Here is a 26,026-nt window from a genome sequence, read left to right as displayed (position 1 = left end):
GCAATGTTCAACTCTCTGTCCTAGGAGCTGCCAGCTCTTCCACCCCCAGTCCCTGGCAGCTGAGCTGTAGCATCAGGGGTCTGACTCCTGCGACAGAGGAGCAGTTGCAGTGGCATGCAACTGCATTTAATATTTTCCCTTAAAGCTTGGAAAAGCAATGAGAAAATGAATAAAAACAACTGCCTGTCTACATGATTCATAGCCAGAGCAACCAACTACATCTTGCTCTACCTAGCAATTACCAGAGTTTTCATGCATGTGTTGTGGAGAAGGGAATTTGCAGAAGGGCTCCAAGGTGAAGTCTAACCAAACAGGTACGAGAAGAACTTGACCCTCTGGATATGCCTCAGGCCAGTCAGATATAAAGCAACCTGGGTCTGGAAGCTACATTGCTGCCTTTGTTGGAGATGCACTGGGAGAGAGGCTGTTGTAGTGGGCTGTCAGATACGGCCCAGCAAGTGGCCAAGAAATGGTTTCCAGCCCAGGTTTGTTGCCCAAATACTCAGGTCAGCAAGGGGAGCAGAAGCGTTCGGGGCTGCAGGGCCTTTTACAGAGGGACTGCAAGGTTACATGCCAGAATTTCTTCAGATCCTCTAGGAGTTAAAATTGTCTCCATCACTGCTGCCTTTCTAAAGAGAGGAGTGAGAGAGAAAGGCAGAATGTGAGAGAAGAGTGAGTGAGCCAGAGAAGAGCTGGATGCTCATGCAAAACTTCAAGAATTGAAAGTGGCGGCTCTTAACGCTTGTGTAAGGCCCACACGGCATTTGCAGCCTTGGCAAAGCAGTCAGGCAAGCTCTGGCTCCTCTCGCGAGAGCAGTCAGGAGCAGAGCAGGACTCTCCCGCAGGCAGCACCCTGGCAGGCTCTTGATTAACATGTTGGTGTTGAGAAGCTAAGCCAAATACAATTATTGAACTGATTATTCATATTCCATTCTGTTCACTGTGGCAAGATTCTCCTTTTGGGGTAGTGTTTATGGGCCATACAGATTGTCGGAGTGAATCTAATTAGCAAGAGAAATCCAAATGGAACAATGACTGGTAATTGTTAATGATGCAAGTGCATATTATACCAGCTCAAATGAAATCTTGGGTTGCAAGCAGCACTGAAAGGCAAATGAACATTTACAGTTGTCCATAAAACACTACAAGTCCTTACCTTGCTGCTCTCAGGTGTGGTTGAGCTGAGGTTCCACCTGTACAACAGCAGTGACTTGTGAAATGCTTCCTAGTCACCACCAAAATGCTGCAAGAAATGAATGACCTGCAGAGCTTTGGTAGCAGAGGTGGTCAGTATCTGGGCTGAAAGTGACCCCTTGCTTTGCTTTCACCGGCACAAACCTCACCTGCCTAACAGAACTGATTTTAAAAAACAGGACCCTTTTTACTTGCACAGTCTCTGGATTGTGTCTCCAGCCCAGGGGTCGGAGCATCCTGGGCCGCCAGCTGTTGGTGCTGCTCTTGGCATGCATCTCCAGCTCCACCAAGCAAATGTGGGGCGGGCTGCCATCCAAATATTTTGGATTCAGTCTGGATCGTGAATTATGCAATACACACAGGCACACACACAAAACTTATTTAGTTGTTTCTGCCAAAACAGGTGGCAGAAACAACAGGAGGTGGGCACGTAGACTTAGCAGCCCCCAAACCAGAGCGCTGATGACCAGCACTCTCACTCTGTGGAAACTGCCGTGCTTAAACAGCCAGTGGAGCTGGGACAACTTGTAGCTGTCATGGATTTGGTCCAGCACTGAGCTTCAGCTCTCACATGAGATGGCCCTGATCCCATGCCTCGCTTCTCTCTTTCTAGCCTTGAAAATGTTTTGGACAGGTCTTCAGTTCAAGACCTACTTACTCCTCTGTGTTTTTTGTGGAGGATGGGTTTCTAAGAAGTGAATTATATAGAAATGTTGTGAAAGGTGGTTTAAGCTGCAACATTTCGGTTTTCAGAAGTTAAACACAAGTTAGATGTCTTTTTGGCAATACTATAAATGCAATGGCATTACTATATGTGATGGGAAGCCTGGACAGTTGAAACATTTTTCACTTATTCATCCTTCCAAATGTGTGTGGGCAAGACAACCTGGTACAGACAAAAATGAAGAATCTCCCTTGCCGTATTTACTTTACATTTCCTGTGTCATGAAAGATGGGAGTTATAACAGACAAGGGTAGGAAGGAAAGCATAAGGAATAACGTGAGTGGCAGTTGTAAGACCAGAGCATTGGATAAGGCTTCTGTGTCCTTGACCAGAATGTGCAAGCTGCCTGATAAAATATCCTTTCATTCAGATGGCGTTGGAGTGTTGGAGATGAAGTAGGACATTCAGCTAAAACGAAAATATTTTAGTTAGAAGAGAAAAAATACTTACATTAACAGTTGCAGAACTTGAATAAAAACAAACAAAAAGGCTGGAAAATCTAATTCAGATGCTTTTGTTTTAAACAGCATTGAAGAGAGGTCTGACATAGTTGGTATCTTATAAAAACCCTCAAAATTTCAACAACACTTTTTTTAATAAAAGTTTGACAAAATTTTTAAAAACAGAGAAAAAAGTAACCTTTCTTTTGTGTAGTCCTCTTCCTAAAGCAGATTTGAGTCATCAGAACGAGTCCACTGAATAGCACTCAGTTTTGCCACACACATGTGAGATTGTAAATTAAAAACCTGTGAAAGTACACAATAAATTTAATATATTTTAGGGATTTTTGTTTGAGGTTTTTTTCCCAATGACTTTGCATAGAAGCTTTTCTATGTATCTAAATTCATACTTAGAAATGTATGAATTTTCACAGCTAAGAATGTCATCATAACTTCAATTTTGCCTTAAAAATAATGAGATTTGACTTTTTCTATGCTTTTATTTCTACAGGATTATAAATGGTGATTTTTTAGATTTCTCTTTGCTATTGAGATGTGTCAAGGAATTCCAAAGGCAAACAAAATTTTGCTATTGGAAGCAAAATTCCTACACTGTCAGGCAATCCTTGTTTCAGACATTAAGAGTGAATTCTAATTTTGCAAGTTATTAGAGTAAGAGAATGCATAAAACCCCCCAACTCAGTTATATTCAAGCTCAGTTGAACAAGGCACCATGGAGCCTGAGCTAGTGTAAAAGCTGGTCCAGTTATGAGCAGGGGGTTGTACCATCAGAGAGCTCCAGAGGTCCCTTCCAACCCAAATGATTTATGTTGCTGAAATAAATTTTTTTAACTTCACAATTTCTAGCATAATTTTTCTAGACTTATTTGAATCTAGACTTCTTCCAGATCGGAACACTTTTTTAAAAAAATCAAAACTAGGCTCAGAGTTCATATATCTTTTCATTATTATCAGTTACAATAAATAAATCTGTTACCTTCAACTGGAGGGCTAGAAAATAATTAAAAATTGCAAGGAGACCTCTTGGTATCACTTTAAGAAGAGTGAAGAAATGCTCAAGAGGAATCTTCACAGGCCGTTTTGCTAATTCACTTACTGTGTAAGAAGTCATAACAGAACCCGCAAGACATCTCGGATTGTGTTATAACCAAGCTCTATTCTGTAACAACTTCAATATACTAACAAAAACCTTTCGTCTTTATTGCCCCAAACCATTGCACTGTAGCGAACTTAAATTGCCTGGTGTTTTAAATGTACTTGCACGGAGACATCTCTGGAATGCGAGTTTCTCACTTGAAATTATCAATCGATGGAACATTTAAGGATACAAAAAGGGGAGATCTGTGGCAGAGCAGGTCGAGGTGGGCTCCCTGGTACAGAGCTGGGCTCTCCATTTTGCCGTAACTTAGGGAATGCACCATTCCACGTACACAGTCCCCAGAGGAGTCGAGAAGGACACAAGTCTTATTTATTCCAGAATCCATGAGCCTGTATAAGTGGAAATAGTTTGTTTTTTTAAGCCACAGATCAATCTTCCAAGTCTGTTTCTTTTAGCATGGCTCCTGTGGGTTTTCAGGAGCTAGAACTATCCCACCTGTGACCAAGAGTGACCTAGAGTGACTGGTTCTGTGTCTCAGGCACAAAGAGTTGTTATCAAAAGATTAAAGGACAAAAATTGCAATTACATTTATTGATTAAATGGCCTCATCACTTTTCTTTTGAATGTACATTCAATGCTATCCCAAGATGTCATTCAGTGTCAGTGCCTACTACTCCTGTTGGTCCACATGGACTTCTTCATTCATTTCCTCTCCAATGGGTTGAGGTTCTGTCTTGTCTACAAATAGAGAATCAGAGGAGTAAGCATCAGCAGGAGAAAAAACAGCAGCTATCCAAACAGGATAGGAGAAGTTGTGTTCCCAGCCTGTGAACATTGAAACCTGAGCGAGATTTGTACCAGAGCAGGATGAGGTTTACAGCATCTAAATTCCACATAACACCTAATGTTTACTGTTGGACATTTGTTCATCCCCTGAAAAACATTGGTTAAAAAACCCCACACCAATACTTTTTAACTTCATCTCCCTAATCCCTAATTATAAAATGTGATTATCAAAGAACAAAGAATTTGCCCTACTGTCTTTATGATGTACAATTTACATACTACCCCATCCTCCCAGTACAGGTTGGTAATTTTTAAAGGGCACTAAAATATGATAATAACAAGTATTATGCTTGCTGATGTATTATGAAATGTATCCCATTAGTCACTTTATATCTGAAAGGCAGAAAAAATTTCAACCTAGCAACAGAAAGGCTTTTAGGATTAAAAAAAATATTTGGCAGGCAGTAGGCGTGTTAAACTATGCCAGGAGGAACCCAATTGGAGGTTTCTAGAGACAACAGGAGCATAAATAAGTTGCCATCCACGTCGCCCACCACAGAGCTGGAAGAAAATTCAAAGCTTTGTAACCTGAAGGAGCAACAGAAAAGCAAAGGACAGCCTAGTGGCAGCCATGGCCTGGCTCTGGGATCCTTGGGAGGAACTACTGCCCTCCAAAGCCACAGAGAGAAACATGGCAGCAGATATTCCAGCTCACCTGAGCCCCACTGTGCCATGCTCCTGCTTGCCATGTGGGCCACAATAAAGATACCTCATGTTCTTAGCTTAGAAGAACTGATCCACTACCAAAAATGCTCAATTAATGATGGTGCTGATGAGAAAGACTGAGACATTCTTGCCAACACTTCTTTTTTCCCTCCTACATAGGAAAATAGCTAGTTCAAGAGATTTTACTGGAAAGCAGAGCAAGCAGAACACTTCAATTTTGGACACAAAGCAAGCCAGGCAAAGGACAAGAATTTTTCCTGCTGTTTATTTATATCAGTAACTACCTAGAAAAGTTTTTCTTTTTTTCCATGATCTCTAATTTATTCTGGAACAGAAATGTCCTTGATTGGCCAGACAAAGGCTTTTCCCATGAGAACCATGTTTTAATCACACTAAAATTTTCATTCAGTCCTTTTTGTTTGGACAAGGTGCTCTTTCAGCAGAAGAGGAGCCTGCAGCCAGCGAAACTCCCGGTGTAGCTCAAGATTGACCTGCTAAAGAGAAAAAGGCAGCAATACTTCATTTCCCAGGTGTGTCCAATCTCAGAACCAGGCTGTTCAGAAGGCAGACAGGGAACTCCTACAGGCTTTATTGAAGATGAGAAATATCCGCCTGCCTTAGCAGGACACATGCCTCAGCCACACAGTGCTATATTCCCTAAAGTCACTGTAAAATGAGATGGAGGAACTGCTTCTTCCACTTTTGAAGGGACACTGCGTTCATGTCTGAACACAACAAGTAAAATGAGCAAAATGAATATCAACTGGAAGGATATCAACCTGTTAGAGAGAGTCCAGAGGAGGACCACCAAGGTGATTAGAGGGATGGAGCACCTCTCCTATGAGGAAAGGCTAAAAGAATTGGGATTGTTCAGCCTGGAAAAGAGAAGGCTTTGGGATGACCTAATTGTGACCTTGCAGTACCTGAAAGGAGCCTACAGGAAAGATGGAGAGAGACTTTTTACAAGAGCGTGTAGTGACAAGATAAGGGGGAATGACTTTTAACTGAAAAGAATAAATTTAGGCTAGATATTAGGAAGAAATTCTTATTGTGAGGGTAGTGAGACATTGGAACATGTTGCCCAGAGAAGCTGTGGATGCCCCATTCCTCAAAGTGTTCAAGGACAGATTGGAGGGGACTGGGAGCAATTTGGTCTAGTGGAAGATGCCCCTGCCCACAGCAGAGGAGCTGGAACTAAATGATCTTTAAGGTCCCTTCCAACCCAAACCATTCTGTGGTTCTATGACTCTATTAAATGAGCATAATGAATGCATGTCACCCCTCAGTCCTGGAGGGAGCTGGTCTATTCACTCACTCTGCTGCACACTGCAGGCCACCAAAGGAAGGAGGCCTGAGAAAGGACAAGCTACACCTGCAGGATGTAGAGGGAGAGGAAGGTATTTGCCTTATTTCATTGGCAGTGAGTGACAGTATTTCTGCCAAACCTTTGGGAAAGGCTCTACGCTGCACAAGAGGACAGCAGGGTCACTCTGAACTGTTTCACAACACTGACAGAAAAAGAAACACTGTCTGTGCCCCTTGCAGCCTGGCTCCCAAATGCCAAGCCCAACTGGCCCAGTGGCACCCCCATGGAGGATGCCAGTGAGCAAAAAACAGTGCTGGGCAGGGTAAAGTGGTCTGCTGCTGGTTATCTGAGAAGCTTTCAGATGCTTCCTTTCTTATTCCCACTTACTAGAGAGGTTGCTGGGACTGATAAACCTCTGCCTGGAGTGAAACCCTTCCCACGTGTTATGTTAAACAGAGTCCACTTTACTCGAGTTCGGAGACAAGTCATAAGCAGTAATTTGAGGATACCTAAAATGGCTGTGCCCTTCCCTTCTGTTCAGCCCAGTCTTTGTGTTCCCTTATCATGAATTAGGTAGGGCAAACATAGTCAGACAAAACATGTGCTGAAACCTGCCATCAGAGCTCGGCCCCATCACACAACCAGTGCCCGAGGCTGGAATTCGATCATGAGAGAGCTAATAATAACAACACACAGCAAAGAGCAGAGTACCTTGCTGCTGTTGCTGAAAGCATGAAAAAGACCATCTTAATTTAGAGACTTATTATGGCATATTATGGCAGGGCATGCCAACAAATGTGGAGCAATCTAGAAGTGCTATGCTACTGTATGTACTCTTATTGCATTAGTAATACTAAAAATAAAAATAACACCTGCTGAAAATACAGTTTCAAAAAAAAAGAAAGGACATTCTGCTGTATATTAAACAATAAAGAGAAAAACTATGACACCCACAAAATACTGTCTCTTTAAAGTGGGCAAAAATAAACTAAAATGAGCCAAGTTACTTTTCTGCTTCTGAAAACCTTTTAAATGCCCCCATGGCGTGAAGAATGTTTCACACAAATTATTTCAATCTTTTTCAGATTTGTTTTTCATCATTGTTAATATGTCCATTTTGTAAAATTTTATTCTTAAAACCAGTAAAGCTCACACTCAAAGAAACACAGGAACTTCAAAACCTGGTGGCATTTCATGGTTTTCATTTTACCTGGATGTGAGAAAAAACCTAAAATCTCTAAGACATTGCTACAAGCTCCGTTAGGAAGCAGTGCTTGCATACATGTCAGAGGCAGCAGCACAGGTGCAGGACCCATCAGTTTGCTAGGCTGCCTTCTTGTGCTGCTCCAGCTGGGGAAGCAGAGGGGGGCTGCAGACCTGCTGGAGGCTCCCTTGGGTTGAAATAGGATCTCATCTTTAGGAGGTCTGAAATTCCTTGCTCCTCGCTGCCCTTGGCTTCCCAGCAGATCAGGAACAGGACAGGTGGAAAAACTTAGGCATACCATGGGGTTGCTGTCCTCTGACATCCCTCAGGGCCATCACTGGTACTCTGCACCAGGGCTCCCAGGGCCAAGCTGGATTCGGGCTGTTCTTTGCTTTTTCTTGGCGTCTCCTGTAAAGCCACTGTAGTACAGGAACAGGCTGCACCACCACCAGCACTGTCAGAGCTTTCCACATGCACCCTGGGAGGTGACCTGCATTCATTTAACAGCAGCTTATAATAATTATCTGGGGTTTCTTAGTGAAATACCAGAGAAATCCTAAATTTGGTTGGAAAAAGATCAGCCTTTTCTGTTTTCAGTTACTTGCTGGAGAGATTATTCTCAGGAGTTATAAACCATTCTCCAGCAAGGAAGGAGTGTTTGGGATTTCCAGCATTAATGCTCCTAAGAAATCATCTGGCTGTCACTAACGTTATGTAAATAGATGGTTCATGTTTATACTCTACAAAATGCATTTACAAGAAAAAGGCTGACTAATTCGGAGGTCAGCTTCTAATTCAAGGTTAGTGCTCAACAGTTTTTTTCCCATGCCAAATAAAACCACTAAAGGCTAAATTAAAACCATGTGCTCTAACTTACCTTTATGTAGTTACTGATATAAAGAGGGTGGAAACAATTTTGCTGCCAAATTTAATGCCACTGTCTAAGGAGTGAAGTAAAACATCCTACAGGAGCTTTTGCACAAGGACACACATCAAGGGTGCCTGACCTAGAAGGTGTGAAGTGCTCGAGTACATGAAAGCCACCTTTCAGTGACCTGTCACTGTTACAGACTAGAGGCTTTATTTCCCAGGAATACATTGAAATAAATAGTAATTTAATGAACAAATCATCTTGCTACAAGGAAAAAAAAAAAAAGGATCAGGATGAGGACATTTGACCCATATTAGATGGAAACATTGGAGATGGTTGCCAAATTTCTGAAAACTACCGGCTTCCAAAGTTTGTACCAGCATTTTATTCTCCCTTTCAGCCATTTGTTTATTACTGCTTAAATGTTATGTCTTTCAAATTCCACTCAAAACTGAAATGAAAACTAAACTCCGCTCCTTTTTATTAGCTTCTTGGGCGTAAATAAAACTTTAAATTCATCCAGCACCTTCTTCAAACATTTTGCCTGGAGAGAGTGGGACTGCTCACCTGAGGACTTGAGCAGAAGGTCAGTGATGCTGTTCAACTTCTGCCAGACTAGAAGTAGCGAGCAACGTTTCTGTTCAACCCCATGAACATGCTCCCAAATGGTTGAAGGACTGAGGTCTGTCTAGTCCCATCTCTCAATCCCCCCTGTGTCTAAGAAATGTTTGGCCCAGGTCTGTGAATGTGTGTCAGGGTGATAAAACCCAAGCAGATGTAGTGCTTGTTGAGCGGTGGGACTGAGGTGTGCAGGCAACTCCCATGCAAAGACAGCTTGGCCAGGAACTTGCCAGCTTCTTGGCTACTGAGCTATGGATCCTGCTTGGGGTCATGTAGCCTCTCCCACAGATCTCAAACAACACTTCTGGCGCTTACAGCTGCAGAAGAAAACCTTCAGTTTATGAATGGAGAATTCAGCTGTGTGGCATTCATCTGTAGAGCCAGCCAGCTCAGAAAGTAGGTTTCTTTCTGGCAAAATCATTGTGGTTATCTGACTTTGAAGTATAAAATACAAGTTGGATTATGAAATAAATAACAAATGTTTTCACTTCATTGCCTAAGTGAAAACAACCACTTAGTTTGTATTATGGGAGTTTGCAACTGTTCCACAGCATCAAAAATGTCACCCGTCCAAGAGCTCAAGTTTCCCATAATGTCCAGTTTTTATACACTCACATCACAGTGGGCAAGTGCATACCACAGACTACAGGTGCTGAAGGAAATACAAATAACAGCCAACTGCAGGATGTGTCTCCAATTCAATGAAGGCCAGGAAATAAAGAGCATCCATTTATTTAACTGCACTGGGCAGGGACAGCAGGGGAATATGGTGGCTGAATGCAAGGCTGGGCTTGCCACGCTGGCTGCCTGCTTCCACCTGGGTCAGGAGGACTCCTGTGCCCTTCACAGGACTGGAAGGGTCCCTGTAGCCCACAGCCAGTGCAGGGTGGATGTGTCAAATGAGTCTCCCAAGTGTTGGGTATTTGTGTTACCTGGAGATGCACTATGCTCCAAATAGAAATAACAGGGATGGCTCCAGGTTCAAGGCAGTGGCTCAGACACTAAACTGACACCACAGCCTGAAAATTACTGAATCTGTTCAGAGCAAAACAAAGATCTCACAACTACTATGAAAAGTGCTAAGTATTCACCCTCTCAAAAGGATTTCTCTGATGCTGAACATCATATGTCTCTGCAGAAGTCTCTCTTATTTCCCAAACCCTCGTCTCATTTCAGGCTTTAAGTTCATATTGTACCTTTAAACCCAATGAATCCTAAATTCCTTTGCTAAACTCAACTACCACTGAATGTAAAAAGATCCATTTTCAGTATGTGCCCAGACTAGATGTGGTGACACTGGAAGAACTGCTGTTACTGTCATCTCATATGCAAATTTTTGTCTCAAAAAATGGTGACCACATGGTTTTACTGTAGCTCTGTAGGTCAAGCACAGTGTCCAGGGGTGGGACCCAGCACTGAAGCGGAATAACCAGAGGAATTATTACCTAATATTGAGCCTATATAACTTTAATAACTCACATTGCATCTGTACCCAGATTCTGACCATGACTATTGTGGTAACATGCCTTCCATGAGGCAGGATATGCTGCCTGAAAAGAGAGAGCTTTAGGTTTTTGGATTAAGTGGAGAATGGTTCTGAGTGGATCAGGCAAGATAGCAATAATTTTTATGAGGCTTAATGTAGCTTGTGCAGAAAATATTTCTCAATTGCTTATGGTGGATTGTCAGATGTAAGAGCAGGCAAATTGAGCAGACTGTGAAAATAATAAAATAATCCTAGCATAGCTTCCAACAACAGAAGTTAAACTTTTTGTTGCTAAGAAATGTGAAATTACAAAAAGCAGTAATACCAGTTTCTGCAGTACCAACGAAAGCGTAAAATACTGTTAGCTGAATTCGTTCATTATACATCACCTGATTAAAAGAACCTGGTAAGTAGCACTTTCCAAGGCTTGACCTTAGATAAAATTATGTTTTAGCAGAAAAGGTCTTCTGCATTGACATGTATTGCGTACTGACAAAACAGTTTTAAAAACTTTACTGAAGAGAGCATATTTTTCCTGCTGCTCATTAAAGACTCCCATCATATTAAAACACTTCCAAAAGTTTTCATTATTTGAACAGAGTCTGATCAGTTATTTGTCTGAGTGATTTCAATATGGTAATACAGCAGTGACAGAATTTTTTTGAAAAAAATAAAACAATAAGATAGATTACAACCAAATTATTTGAATTTCAATACTATCCTTAGTTGCAGATGCCAGTATTAACTCTGGGAGATGCTACTTTCTAAAAATTTAATGAAAAATGAGAATGAATGATTGCTGCCAGCTAACTATTGAAATCATATATATTGCATACATCCATAATAGATGATCATTTAATCTTCATTTAATCTTGAGGGTTATGCTTAGCTTTCAATCATTTAGGGGGCTTAATCATCTCTTCAAATGTCAGAATTACCAACCTTTGTCAAACTTCAATTCATGGGAGTGGTAAGGCAAGCCTTCACATGGCAGTTTATCTCTATACCCTAAAGTTGAAAGATCTTGAAATATTTTCCAGCCAATAGAAGTTATTTTTCTCCAGTAGTTATGAATTGCTCAATTGTAATTTTAAAATTCCTTAAGGATGATTTAGATGGTGTTGAAGGAAAGATGTTTTCAGTGACTGAATACTCCTTATCTTCATCTCACACTGTTCTAAAAGTTTGACTGCTCTAATTTTCAAGCTATCTAATCTTTTATGTGCTAAAGTATATGAAATCATGCATTATTAGAAGTATGAATTACAAGAAGAGTTCATTTATTTGGTGTTATATATACCCTTTATCTAAAATGCATTATGTGGTTAAAATTTTTTCATTTGGTAATATTCATTAAGTTTCAAACTCTTCTTTCAACAAAATTGAGAACAAAATTGCTTCAACCTGATTGAGATATTTTATCTGGGGAAAGAAAAGAGTGACTTTTTTACAAAATCTGTAATAATCAGTGAATGTTTTGATGCTTGACAGTGAATTGGGTGTGAATCCTGTGTATAATGGATGTTCTTTTCTGGGAGATCCATTCAAGTGAGTGCACAGGCCTCAGGAGTCTCACAATGGAAAACAGCAACACATTCTTCCTTCAGAAATTCAAGTTTTTCAATTTCTTAGAACATGTGGAATGTATTATATTCCTTTCACTGTTGCATCTGAGGCATGCATGACTATTTTCTTTGTATACACATAGTTGGAAAGAGTGCAGGAATCTATTAAAGGCAAACTCTATTTGATGTTGAGCTTTCAATTTAAATTATTTTCATTGTAGAAGTAAGGAGTTTTATCACTTGACTTTTTGTAAAGATGTGATTATAGTACTAAGACAATGCATATCATTTTACCAATAAAGTGAAGCTTACCAGAGTGGAATGCCGCAGTTGAGAGCAGGGGACATTTCCACCTTGAAGAAAATCAGATGATGCTTGAAAGGCAAAATAGAATTTCCCTGAAATGCCCTTTAAAATAATGTTCCCAATTCCTACCTGAAATGGTGTCCAACCTGCCCAAGAATGATGCTTTCAGGACAGACAATTTGTTCTACAATGAAAACACAGTGTGAGCCTGCACTTGCACTTTTTAGTTTAGTCCTAGGACTTGGGGATTTGTTTTTTGTTTTCAAGTGTCACTAAATCTTTCTCCCTGCCCCTCTGCTGCAAGATTAATTATTTTCTGTACAAGGGCCCTTCTTTCAAAGTCCTCCATTATTCTGTTTTGATCATACTGGGGAACTTATCCAAGTCAACAGAAAGGCAGCCTTTATCACAGAGAGGCTGTTCATGAAGTGGATGGTTTCATATATTGCTGGGAGAGAATTGCCTTAACATTGCTTATTCACACTGCTGTGCCAGGTGCACCCACTTACATGGCTCAAAATGCTGCTACCACCACATCCTCTGCTGCCAAGACCATTATGCGCTCTGAGTGATGGAGCAAGAGGCAGGACTTAGATCTTCTCTGCTGGGAAGTGGAGGGAGAGAGACCGATTTTTGTGTCTCAAAAGAAAAAAAAAATCTGCTGTAGGGAGCCTTTTAACTCACTGAGGCTCTGCTTCTGTGAGTGCTTCGGAAGAAGATGGAGAGGAAAATAGCAGGAGTTTAGAACAAGACTCTGCTCTGCATCACTGCCCCAAGATACTGTAAAGAGGACAAAGGGAAACTGGGATATAAATGGAGAATGACATTTTCCTTGCATTGTCCACAATGAATACATTTGTACATGAACAAAATCGTTGGAACGAGACAACATGCATGCCTGATGCTGAAGAAAAGCTTGTTTGTGCTTAGTACATTGAAGACATTGTTCGAAAATAGTTCATCCTTTTGTAAATATTGCCTCGGCATTGGTGCCAGGGTCACTGTTGCTTTGCGCTATCAGCTGAATAAGTATCAGTCATGCACATGCTGCTGGGAGAAATTTTAATACGGGCACCAGATTTAAGAGCAGAAAATGATCCTCTTAAGGACCGTCCCCTTCATTTGTAGTTAATACTCCCTGCTTTACTCTTAGTCTTTTTTCTTCCAAACTTACCCGATTTTCTTGCACTTAAAGGGCGTTTCATACATGTCACCAGGAAATAAAACTTGCCCCATCCCTCAGGCACTGCTAGTGTGTGTACAGAAAGCAGACCTCCCTTTCTGACAAAACCCTGGTAGGAGGAAATACTGCCTTTGCTTTTCATCTGCAGTGATACAGCTACAGCAGATACAGGCTACGCTCCCTCCTCGTGCAAAGTGGCTGAGGTCAGCTGAGCGGCGCCGCGATGGAGATCTTGGCTCTTCAGTTTGTTTGCTTGTTTTCTGGAAAGACATTTACATGGAAACATTGCTTTTCTTTTCTCCAGAAGTTTTGAGAATCCAGCAAAACAAATACTTGTACCACATGCAAAACCAAATCTAAGAAATTAATACAGTATGTTCTGCATCCAGTGAAAGCTTCCTTGTATCCCTGAGCAGAAGGCAAATATGATGAACAAGATACATTTGTATTCATCCCCATACCCAGATTTTTTGGCAAGATAAACCACAATCTGAAACTACAAAAATTGAAGGACCCTCCAGCATTTCACGCTAGCAGGCAAATACAGCTATCCCTATGATGCAGTCAAATAGATGAAAGTGGACTAGAGACTTGAAAAAAAAAAGATCAATGGAAAAGCTGAAAATTATACCTTTAAAAAATTCTATGATGTCCAGGCAATTTTGAAAATGTTTCTCTGCCCTAAATAAGGTATAGTTCAAGTTCAAATAAGATGCAGTAGGAGCTATTGTATCAGACTTATACAGCGTCTGAATATAATGATGCCACACATCCTGAAGATTACTATACTCTGCCACTCTGTGCTTTTATCTCTATGGCCATGCCCCAGGGTTAAAAAGGTTCAAATCAGGCCTCCAGATTTTGCAGTTGCGAGTTTCATTAGGGTGACAGAACAGGGACATCACATGTGCTTTTCTTACAGCTTGCACTGCTCAGTTTGAAGTTGTATTGTGCTCACCCACCCTCACCTGGGCAAAAGCACCAGGCACTCAATCTGCTCCTGGCTGGTGGGACAGGGCTGGGGGGACAAGAGTCCTGCTCTGCTGCTAGCTTGCTTGGTGACAGTGGACAACTTCTGAGAGAGCCTTCTGGGAAGGATGGTGGCATAGCCTGGAAGCTAGGGAGGCTGGAACTAGATACTATCTAAGGTCCTTTTCACCCTGACCCATTCTATGATTCTATGATAGGTGATCACCCCATTTTTTTAGGAGGTCTGTGTGCTTTAGTTCAGCAACTGCTTTCATGCATTTGACCTCTGCCTGCACTTATGGCACAGAAGATGTGCTCTTCTGGGTGTTCCCAGCTCAGATAGAACTTGTCCTGTTACCACCTTGATTACAGCTGTGGGGTTTCTCTGCCGTGTTATTGCCTTTTATTTTTTGCCATGTGATTACAACAATAAAGGTTTCACATTGTGCTGTCTCCTAAAAATCTATAATCTATAGATCAAGGATGAATGTCCAAAGACTGTACTAATTAATTAATGGAAAATTTACTTCATATCTGGTAATAAGGATTTGCTAAAAATTATTCCATCATATGTTACTTCAGTCTTTCTGATAAATACCTTAATGAAGGCAATTTTTATGTCTTCTAATTCAGGTCTGCCATCCAGGAGCTGTTTCGAGATTGTGAAATATTAGATAATTGCCTGCAAAACTGTTGCACCTATTTTTTTTCAGAAGCAATACCACAGTGCATCCCAAACTAAAACAAACATACACTTTCACACATGTAAGAGTCAACTAACAACGGTAAAAAAGTATATAATTGAAAAAAAAAAAAAGCAGACCACTAAAATTCATGGTTCAGTCTTTATTATTACTATTACTGAAATCATTTGTGGCTACTGCACAAGGTGATAAATTGATTTTTTTTTTTTTAATTGGTTCTGTAGTTTTTGGAACTAAAATGTTCAGAAGACTGCTCAAAACCAACTACAGTACCCAAATTGCTTTTGTTTGAGCTCTAAACACCTTGAGCTCTCATTTCAGTGTAGTTCTCTGCATATTTTCCAGCACTGCAATGGATCTAGGATTCTATCCTTCCTCTCTCAATGGTTCAAAAATAATAAGAAAACCTAGGGGTAAAAGGAAAACAAAATCCTCTTGCAGTAAAATTATGTTGACTAGAAATGTGAATTTAAATCAGAACTAGAATCCATTTCTGCAGCAATCACTGCAATGATTTAATTTCGTATATGGTAGAATTCAGTACACTTTTTGAGTAAAATTTATAAATTTTATTCCAAAAAACTGGAGTTAAAATGTTTCTCCAGTGCAGCAGAAAAAAGAAGATCAAGAAGTTGCCATTGTAGAAATGAGGACTGATTACTCATAGTAGACTGAGTAATCAAGGAGACAGTATATACTTATCTTAAGAAGGTATAGCTTTCCTCCCTACCTGCATTTTGCAGTGGGTACAGAGCCTCAACCTTCTGCCATATTTCTGGTAAGCAGAAAGGAAGTTTATCCATATCTTCACAGGACAGAATGATAACAAAGACATTGCAATACAATGGAGTTATTTCAAAATACTGCTTCTCTCAGTACTGGGTGGTTCCTTGATAGACCATAAATATAAATATTCAAGAAAAAGTACTGTCAACAAAGGAACATCCTATCTTACGCCCTGGGAGTGATTTAAAGTAAGCAATTTTATTAATAGGATTCCAGCAGTAGCCTATACAAGGTTTTACCACTGTCTTTAGATGACACTCTGACATCATAAACAATATATTATTAATTATAATTTGCTTTTAGCATCCAGGTGTCCCACTTCAGACCAGGGACCTTACCTCTGGGCACTGTAAAAATTCATTAGAAATGCGTCTCAAGAGATTAAGATGAGTATCTGGCTACATCTTGGCCTTGATTGCAAAAGAGCACACTGTCAAGCACACTATCTTAATAACATATTTACTGATGTTCAATTAGATGGTAGACAACAAAATTGATCACCACACTTAAAAATATTTGCTGCTGCCTTACAGCAGTGAAAAATGTTACTATCCATCATGCATATGGCAGAACCTTTGGCTTAACACCAGTTCCTGCAATCACCCTCCATACCTTGTGGAGGAGCTGCCAAGTGCATCCAACCCTGCTTCTCCTCACCTACAGTTTTCCTCGTGTCCCTCAGCAACAGTGACAGGGAAGGCTGTTGAAGACTGAGAACAAAAGCCCTCCAAAGAACTATGCCCTTCCTGTCCAACTACAGGTTAATGGATCCAATGCTCTCTCTTGCTTATCAATGATTTTTAGCATGACATTGAACAACTGCTTTACCATTATTAGTAGATTTGATCTGTGAGGATAGAAGAGGGGAAGAAAGGTGCAAATGAGGGTCAAACTATGACCAGACTATTCTACATACTTACTCTCATCACCCCTTAGCATTCCAGTAGTGCCATAGCTATCTCCTCTTATGTTGGATACTTTTCCATTTGGCTTTTCTGAAGGTGGGGGAGAAGCCTCCGAAGCAAACTGCTGTTTTCCTTTAGTGCAGTGGGTTTTGTTTGTCTGATATTGGCTTCCTAGCTTTGATTTTGCAATGTTTTTTAAACACACGCGTTGCCATGCCTTTACGCTAAAGGCAGACAGACCAAAGAAACATGTGCAACACTTGGAAAGTGGTAGAAGAGTTTCACGTAGCACCATAATAAGGAGATTTTATTTTTTTTAAGAACTTTGTTCCCTGTCCCTTTCTTTGCAATTCCTAACATTTTGCTTGCTTTTTGAACCACTGCCAAGCTGTGCATTGATGTTTTTGTGGCAGCATTTATTAGAGCCCCATGATGCTGCTCTGGAGGGGTCGGAGCCAGCCAAGACCCTCTGTGTCTCACAGGGCATTTATCCACAGCAAAGCTCACCTGCTGTTTTCTTGCTCAGTCACTCAGCTTCATGGCCTCTTCCCTCATCCTCCCTTCATGCTCACATTAATCTCTGCAACTTTTGTTCTTGCTCCTTCACACAACATTTCTGAACATGCTGGTGGAGGGGCTCTGTTACTCAACTCCCATCACCACAAAAAGTGACCATTTGTTTCTGACCTTTGCTTCCTTTCTTTCATGTGATCATTGTCCACGTGAGAAGCTGCCTCTTTGCCCATGCAGCTTAACGTTTTTGAGAGCCTCTGCTAAAAGGTGTCAAATGTCTTTAATTCCTTTTAAGTGTGTCGACCAGATCTCCCCACCCCATAGACAGGGATTTGTGAGGCATCCCCTCTCTTTGCAAGAGCTGCCTGCTTCTTCCCCTGTCATGCTGGTTTTCTTCAAAGTACTTTTCTGATACAGTTAATAGGGGGGTTATATATGTAACAGGCCAGATGAATGTTCTTTTCTGATTTCTTCATTTGGGTATAATTTCAGGTTTTTAAAGGATGCTTTTTAACTTGTAGCAACCATGACCAAGTTGTTTAGGTATGTTCACGTGCTTTTTAAGACTTTATAAAACCTCCAAGATATGATCAGCCCTGGGCTGGACTAGAAGTGAAGCGTGAAAGTCCTGGAGGAGTAAACTGCAGGATTTAGAGGCTCTTATGTCTATGGTCTTCTCAGCTATGTGCTGAAGACTCCAAGAAAATCCATGTTTCACTACTATCTCTGTGAGTGAGCTTCTCTGTGACTCCTTTAGATGGAGGTGAAATGGCCAAAAAACTTAAGTTTTGTTCTGGGCTTCTTAATTTCTGTGTGGGAAACTTGGTCCTTGAATCCAAGCACAAGAGCAGTCACCTCAACTAAGATTTCAGAAGTAATGAGAGTTTAACAGAAGGAACAATTGGGACTGCCCATCAAGAATTTGGATGCAAGGAAGCGTGGGATAAAATTGGGTAAATAGAAAATAAGAAAAACACTACAAAGCTTTCCTAATAATAGGTTATGGCACACTAGCCAGACATTTACAAAAACCCACCAAACCCTACTATCTACATCAAGGAAGTGAGTTGACCTAATCTGACTGGATTTCAGGAAAACATTTGTTAGTATGCTACTTGAAAAAAAAAATAAACTGCGGAAGACAGCAGTTGCTAAATTAACTCTTAGTATGAATAAAAGCTTGCAAAGTAGTTTGGAAAGTCTCAAGCTAGAAGAAAGTTGATAGTGGGCTTCCTTAAAGAATGATCTCAGACAGGTCCTTCTAGTTATTGTCACTGACTACCTTAAACTAGGAATGATCAACTGAGGATACAAGCTGGGGTAGTGCCTGCCCAAAATGGGGCTGGAATATTGTATAACAATGGGCATGAGAGTCATTTTACATGATGAGCTTGACTCAGTACCCTGGCCTATACCAAACTTAAGAATAAATTCTTCAGTATGGTATTTTCACTATAAAGAGAAACCAAGTGGTCAAGTTTCTTAGCTGTCCTGCAGGCACAGAAGTAAAACATATCAAATAAAATTGCTATATAAAAATGTCACAATAAAACTGCCATATAGCAAGTTCCAAGTGAAGGCAAAAAAAAAAAAAAGGAAAACAGATTTTTGCTTGTTTAATTAGAGACAGTCATAATGTTAGTTAACTTCCACAAATAAAATGACCAAAATCCTCCAGGTTCTTGTATTTTAAAAAAATTAATTCTCATTTTTAGATGTTATTCAAGAGCACCACACAAGTCTTGTACATCTGTTTCCCCTTCAATTTCACGGGCATCACCTGTAAACTGGAGATTAACCTATAAGATCAATAGAAACAATATAATGTGACACTAAGTCCATCTCCTCTGTTGATCCTGTAAAAATATTTCAGAATTTGGTCTCTTGCTCCCAGAGCTGTCAAACGAAGCCAGTGCAGGACAGCGAGTCAGAAGTGCTGTACAAATTCTGGAAGGCTTACCTGAGCTAACACACTGGGATGTGCCTGAGGTAACCTAATCCTAGAGACAACTCTGTTTCATGAGCCAAGCTAGCTCACCTGCAGTGCTCTGTGCTGTGTCGTGTGTGTGTGCCAGCTCACGTCCGTACTCGTGCAGAGCGGAGAGATTCCCAAACAAATCTGGACATGCCAGGAAATTCAGAGGAAGCCTGTGACTTTGATGAAAGCAATGACACCCTTTCATAAAAAAGCCTTTTGACACCCTTGTCATGCAATACCAGTACGATAGTGCAAAGGTCAAGGTCACAAGCTAGGAATGAAGAAGTTTTGCTGCCAGTATCCATAAAAAAAGGGTAAATTGGGTGTTTCAGTCAATCCTCAAGTCTTTTGAGATATCGATAGCAGGTAGCTCTAGGCATAGGAAGGTATTAATGCCACCATAAGAGGCTCTGGCAACATCTCATCTGGAGCACTGTGCTTACTTCTAACCCCGCAGATTAAAAGAGATTTACTGGAAGTGGAGGTGCAAAGGAGGGTTAGAAGAACGGTCAGGGAAAAGCACCATTCTCTACGACAGGTACAGCACAGCTGGTTTGGCTGAACTGAGGCCAAGCAGGTTCTAACTCAAGGGAGGACAGACCGGAACGGACTTTATATTGGGTGAGAGAAAAGCTCTTTAAACTGAAGTCAAAGACCTTGCAGAATGTGAGAGGTTCAGCTGGTCAAGATACACATGATCTGAAACCTTTAACCATGCAGAGGAATGGAAAAACAGAGGCAAGCTGATGGCGGGGGTAGCTTCAAGATGGAGTCCAGTGTCTCTGCATGTTAAGTTGAAGAGTGCCACACAGCTGCCTGCGATAGAGAGGATCGGGCCCCACAGCAGAGCAGGTCTTCTCCAGCCCTGCTGCCCACTCTGTCAAGGACAAAGCTGGCTATGAAAGCTCTGATTTTCAAAACACGTATCCAATTTACACATTTGTCACCGGCCAGTTTATCACCACCCACTATCTTATATTCAGTAGTGTTACACAAGAGTGTAAATTAATGTGGAGTGCAATACCCCTAATTATTACAACTGGGGAGCAAATGGGGCCATGCATATGCAAATATCTAATTAGTCACGTCGTGGTTGTCTGTCTGTGGAAATACCCTGTGTGACTATGAAATTGTACTGCCTGCTTTGGCTTATACAATGATGTGTGTTGCTGCGACTCTTGCATAAGGAGAATTAGTCCTTCTGTTTTAATAATACTGCACCATTCTGCTCAATTCTGAGCCCTTAATCTTGCATCACAGTGAAACACTGTAACAGCAACACATAATTGTCTATTTTTCCAATTTTCTGTTTTGTAAAATGCTAGTTCCTGACCTCCGCTGAATGTGTACAGTGGCCTACCTTGACACAATATTAGATTAATGTTAACTGAAAAGAGTTCCAGTGCAGCTGTAATAGAAAAAAGGACTATGACTTCACCTACTCATGAATTTCAGGTTTCGGTCTTCTTTTCTCAGAAGAATGTTATCATCTCACTATGACACATGCAGTTTCACAAGTTCTGTTTGTTTTAGCCTGAAATGACCTGGCCTTATTAGGTCCTTCTATCCCCTCCAGTTTTGGTGGACCCAAGTGCCTCCTTAGTGGTATTGCAAAAGGAAATCCCCATAAACCACATAAATCCCTAAAAATGCTGATGGCAAAACTGAGCAGATCTCTGTTCGGGCAGGCAGCGTCCTCCCCTTGCACAGTGCTGCCATGGGTGTCGATGGCAGCCCTGCAAAGAGACAGAGGATGGCACAGCAGCCTGCAGGTTTTGCTTGCTCTCCATCACTGAAAGGACACCCTCACCCAGAGCACTTTTTCTGTATTTGCCCATTATTTAAGGGACCTTATTGCCAGGATTTCCAGGGCAACATCATTGCTGTCGTGCTCCTGTAATTTACAGATAAAGGGTGACGAAAGAGAAATGTGCTTTGGAGGAATGGGCACGATATGGGGTTGTGTTCACTAAGGCTGGCAAGATACTTGCCTTTCTGCTCAATTTGTAGGGCTAACTACTGCTTTCTGAATTATCACTACTTAGTTTTGATGAGTGTCAGCAATGGATCGATAAAAAATGTGTTTCTGTGGTTTTAAAAATACCTCCAGTATTTCTCCAGAATACGATAATTCCTTGTCTTATTGCCTATACACAGCAATTCAGATTCCTTGTAATTACTAAATAATTTTATGGTTAATTTTACCTCCTTCCCCCTCTCCCAAAATGCAGACATGTATATTCTTATGTCCATATGCATGCCTCATCAAAATTATTTCAGCATAAGCGTGAATACCACGAACCAAAAGTTTGGCATCCCTGCTACAGTGAAAGATGACTGCCACCTATGGGTAAGAGCTCATGTTAACATATTTAGATAAAATTTTAATATTACTCTTGTTAGTTAATTTAATTTGTAATTATCTACCAGGACAGAGTTCTGATTCATTTGCTTATATTTTGTCAACAACAATCACTGCTCATGATCTGAAAGTCAGGTATTAAACCAACTCCCTTACAAAGGAGCATCAGCCTTACGATGAATAAAAAAATGGGGTACGACGTTCTTATTTTTCTTACTCTGAATAAAAACTACATAGAAGTAGTCTAAGTCCCTATGCAAAGAAAAAAGACTCATTGCTACACAACTAGGTACAGCATATTAGATAAAGCTGTATTTAATGACTACTATAATTTTAAAGCTTAGCCGTCTCAAGGTTTTAATAGTTTGCTTGCTGTTTTCTTTTACTAAATACATACAAATAGCTTAGCTGCGCAGTTCCATGAAAATATGTGTATAACCAGTATGTCATAGTAATTTTCTTTCCAAAGTTTTTCATTTTTCATAGTAAAATGAAAGCTAAGTGGGGGAAGGGAGGCAGTAGAAAAATGTATGTCCCCATTACGTAAGCCTCAATTTTTCTGATAATCAATCTGCGCAGCATTTACCTAGAAAACTCAAAAGAAAGCACAGACTGGAAAGCCAAAGTTATCGTATCAAAAATACTTCTTTTCGATTCACTGTTCAGGTACTTAAAAGCAAACAGCCTGACAATTCTATATATCTAACTATCAAAGAGAAAAACGCTCGATTACGGCTGCTACACTGTAGTAAGCTGCATTAAAATGGACATTACGATCTCCTTCTCAGAAATACCATACATAAAAATAGCTGGAAGTCTAGCAAATTAACGCATGTATTTCAGTTTGGAAAAAATCATTTTGCTCCAGTAAACGGAAGCTAATTGTAGCCATTATATTTCTCCCTTTCGGGGCTGGGACACATTTTCTGAAGTATTTCTGAAGGAAGAGAGATGGAACTTAACAAAAGAAAAAATCATATTAAAAGAGAGAGCAACTAATAAAAACTAAGAATAAGTCCAATATTGATTTTTAAAGAAATCTCCCTTTTAAAGTAATCTTAGTCTTGGGCCTTCTCATTCATATTGTACTTTGCTAAATATGATAATTGGCCTATCTAAAAAACCCGAAATCAATATTACACTAGTGCTTACCTCCTCCATTTTCACTAAATAAAACTAATACTAAACCTATGTTATAAACTTGCCAAATACTGTAAAAGTGGTCAGTAAATGTTGCTCAGATATCTGAGGTCCACACATCACCATTTCATGCTTGCTTTCCGACGGTATCGGTACCCTTTATAATCTACATAACTCAGACACCTGCGGTAAAATCTTTGTGCTTCATAGACAAAACCATCTTGTAGGTAAAGTCACTGCTCCACAGTAATATATTAATTATGTATTTTCCTGATATATTTTAGGCCAAAAATAGCATTCTTCAATTTACATCCTTGTGTCCACTTTGGCTACCGAATCAAACTGTCACCAGCCCAGTAACATTTCCTTGTATTTTCAAACCACGCTTTAAACTTAAACCACTTAGTCTCCTTTGATGAGAACTTCGTATCAGACAGAAATTACTCCTTAGCACATTTGATGAATCCAGCTTAAAATTAAACACCAGAACTGCATGAACATCTGTGACAAATGACTTGTCTCAGCCATCCTGCTCTTTCTTATTTAATCTCCCACTGAAGTACAATTTCCTAGGTACACCATTTTACAGTGCAGACCTCCTCCCACCAACCTACTGCTTGCAAGAGGAATTAAAAAAAATATTTTTTCCATGTGCCATACCAAAATCTGAACAGATTATAGTTGCACCTTTTAAAAAAATTAGAAGTGGGAAAGTGGAAATAAAAGCTAGTACCTCAAATTTACGAAAGCAACAAAAAGGTAAAAAAAATGTAGGAATGCAATAAAGCATTGTTAAACTAATAGATCTACTAACCAAATATGAAACAAACCCTCCTTTCCTGGTTACTACTTGCATATTCTACAAGTAAAAAGGAAGAGCAAAATTTTTTTATGTATGGTCGGTATGATGGATTTTGAGATATTCCTATTTCAGTCTCTTTAAAACCAAGGCCATCTTAAAGGACAGGGTACTCGAAAAGATCTACATGATACTGGAAAACATAGACAGGTTTTTCCTGATTTTTTGCCACCAATGATCTCTGTGTTTTACAGAGGGGAAAAAAACCCCCACGAATCAGGCAGTGTTTCTAATTCTCTGAAGTGCTTGTTGTTAATTTTATACCTTTACAAAATGACAAGTAAAATTCCACTTTCCAAGTAAAGCAATACAGAACGTCGTATCATAGCTTTAAAAAATTATTCTTTCTGTTCTATATAGATGTCTCATCCATTTCACTTGAATGCTGCTTATACTGTATAACACAGATTTTACTTTAAATAATAGTACTTAATGCCCATATGGATTTTTTGTTACCTAATAGCTTTGCTAGATTGGTCATGGATTTTTTACTGTGCTATGTATTTTTTCAGTACTTAGTTACATGCCTGCATTCTCCAACAGACGTTCAAAATATTACTGCATTCTGGTCTATTCCACTGTTTTGACACTGAAGTGCCTTCAGATACTCATAATGTGCTTATAGAGGCAACTAAACAAAAGAACAGGTTACCTTTTGATGTACTGGAATGAATGGGACTTTATTCTAATGGGGGAAAACCTGTTTGTTCGTAATAATTTAGTTTATAGCTGAGAAAGAGAGCAATACACCTGTAACTACCTCACTGAAAATTCCAGGGATGCAAGGAGTTTCACAAAAAGTCTGCAGTTACCTTGTTTTTTAAGTAACCATGCAGAGCTGACAGCTATTAGCAGTAGGAAGGATTTGCATAACGAGGACTTGAAGGAAGGCTTAATACTATCCATGCCAGAGTGATTTAAAGAGAATGAAGGCACGTATTTCTTTATGATGCATTATGTAACAACAGAGAGGGCAATGTGAGGCATTCAAAAAACTACGGGACCCACATTTGATCTTACTCTTGGTATTTATCACACGAATATTTAATAGTGCTTCTAGCGTAAGGCTTATGAAACACCAAGCATAGGAATGTTATCTGGTACAAATTAGTTCGGAATATTTTAGGTGATGTTTTCTAAGTTTTGTACATCTTTAGGAAAATATAATAGGCCCTATAATTCATCTGCTTCAAACTTCTGCAATACATGCAATCTCAGATAAAATAAAATTGTCAAAATCAGTGATAGCTGGACCTTCTGGTTCACATTAGTGTGAAGAAAAAACTGCTGTTGAGCTGACACATTGATAGATTACGAGTTCTGCTGAAGAATAGCTAAAAATGGTGATTCAATCTTGTCATTACTATATAACAAGAATAACAGAAGTGAAGATGATACTCATGGTATCATGTCTTTTATCAAAACCCTAAAGGGTTCTGATGCATCGAACACATTCTCTTCCTGAGAGCTTCTGGTTCTAAAAAATACCTGGGTAAGTAAATGAAACTAAATAGGCCTATTAAAAAAACAGGATCAGTTTGTGCCCTAAATTTATTTAAACATTGATATAAATAGCAGATTGTAAAAAGACTTCGTTTTTTTTTGGGGGGGGAAGGGGGGTTGGTCCTCTTTTTTTTTTTTTTTTACAGTAGAAATGCTGGCCTTGTAATGACGAAATGGAGAGCTAGGAGGATTATGAAACACAAGTAACATGAAGGGCAAATCTGACTGAAAGAGAGGGAGAATATTATTCCAATTATTTAAAACTCCACTGGGTTTCTTTACTAACTTAAATCAATACAGCTCCCCTGAAATCGGTAGGCTGATACAGATGCATCCAAGATGCATGTAAGATAATGTGGATCATCATCTTCTGTTAGGACAGTAAATAAAAACACTTGTATAACCATCTTTTCTAAACAGCTCCCTAATCTTTAGATATGCAAAAGAGAACTTTTAAAAGAGGCACCTTAAGTACTTCTGCTATTCTACCCCTGGTCCTCTGTTGATCTGAAACTTGCGTGGTCGTTTATGCTGAAGTGAAGTCAGATTTAAAAACTGACTTCTGTCCCTCAGTGCTTCATACTTCCCTTGCTGCTGCAAATCACCACAGAAGGCTCAAGATGGAGGGAACAGGGCCTGGGTGGCTTGTGCCTTCCTCCCACAGAGATCACCAAATGCTCCTGGCGCTTACTTCCGATGCATCCAAGGAGTTCTGCAACAACAGAAGGGGAAACAAGGCTTCACAGTCCTCATCTTTCACTGAGAGAAATAACAG

At 40.0% G+C, this 26,026-nt stretch overlaps 1 protein-coding gene and 1 long non-coding RNA gene across 24 annotated transcripts in view; one reads left to right on the top strand and one right to left on the bottom strand.

Annotated features, from left to right (window-relative positions):
• LOC104691617 overlaps positions 1-26,026 on the bottom strand; it is a 47,159-nt gene that overhangs the window by 19,920 nt on the left and 1,213 nt on the right. For 6 of the 11 annotated variants that reach the window (XR_752231.4, XR_752239.4, XR_752227.4 and 3 more), the window contains exon 2: positions 1-25,963. This exon is cut by the window's left edge and continues 458 nt beyond it. This is a non-coding gene — a long non-coding RNA (uncharacterized LOC104691617). The remainder of the gene's footprint in view (positions 25,964-26,026) is intronic. The other 5 variants (XR_752228.4, XR_752232.4, XR_752242.4 and 2 more) reach the window with 5 other exon arrangements.
• LOC104691606 overlaps positions 25,849-26,026 on the top strand; it is a 33,851-nt gene continuing 33,673 nt past the window's right edge. For 8 of the 13 annotated variants that reach the window (XR_005604135.1, XR_005604137.1, XR_752222.4 and 5 more), the window contains exon 1: positions 25,938-26,026. Coding sequence is in view for 5 of the 13 variants with exons in the window: in XM_039568821.1 (XP_039424755.1) it covers positions 25,872-26,026 (155 nt within the window). In the remaining 8 variants the exon portion in view is untranslated. The other 5 variants (XM_039568821.1, XM_039568820.1, XM_039568819.1 and 2 more) reach the window with 2 other exon arrangements.

The sequence above is a fragment of the Corvus cornix genome, chromosome 3 (assembly GCF_000738735.6).
Source record: "Corvus cornix cornix isolate S_Up_H32 chromosome 3, ASM73873v5, whole genome shotgun sequence".
NCBI lineage: Eukaryota > Metazoa > Chordata > Aves > Passeriformes > Corvidae > Corvus > Corvus cornix.
Note: the sequence above shows the minus strand (reverse complement) of the source record. Positions and strands in the feature narration are given on the sequence as shown.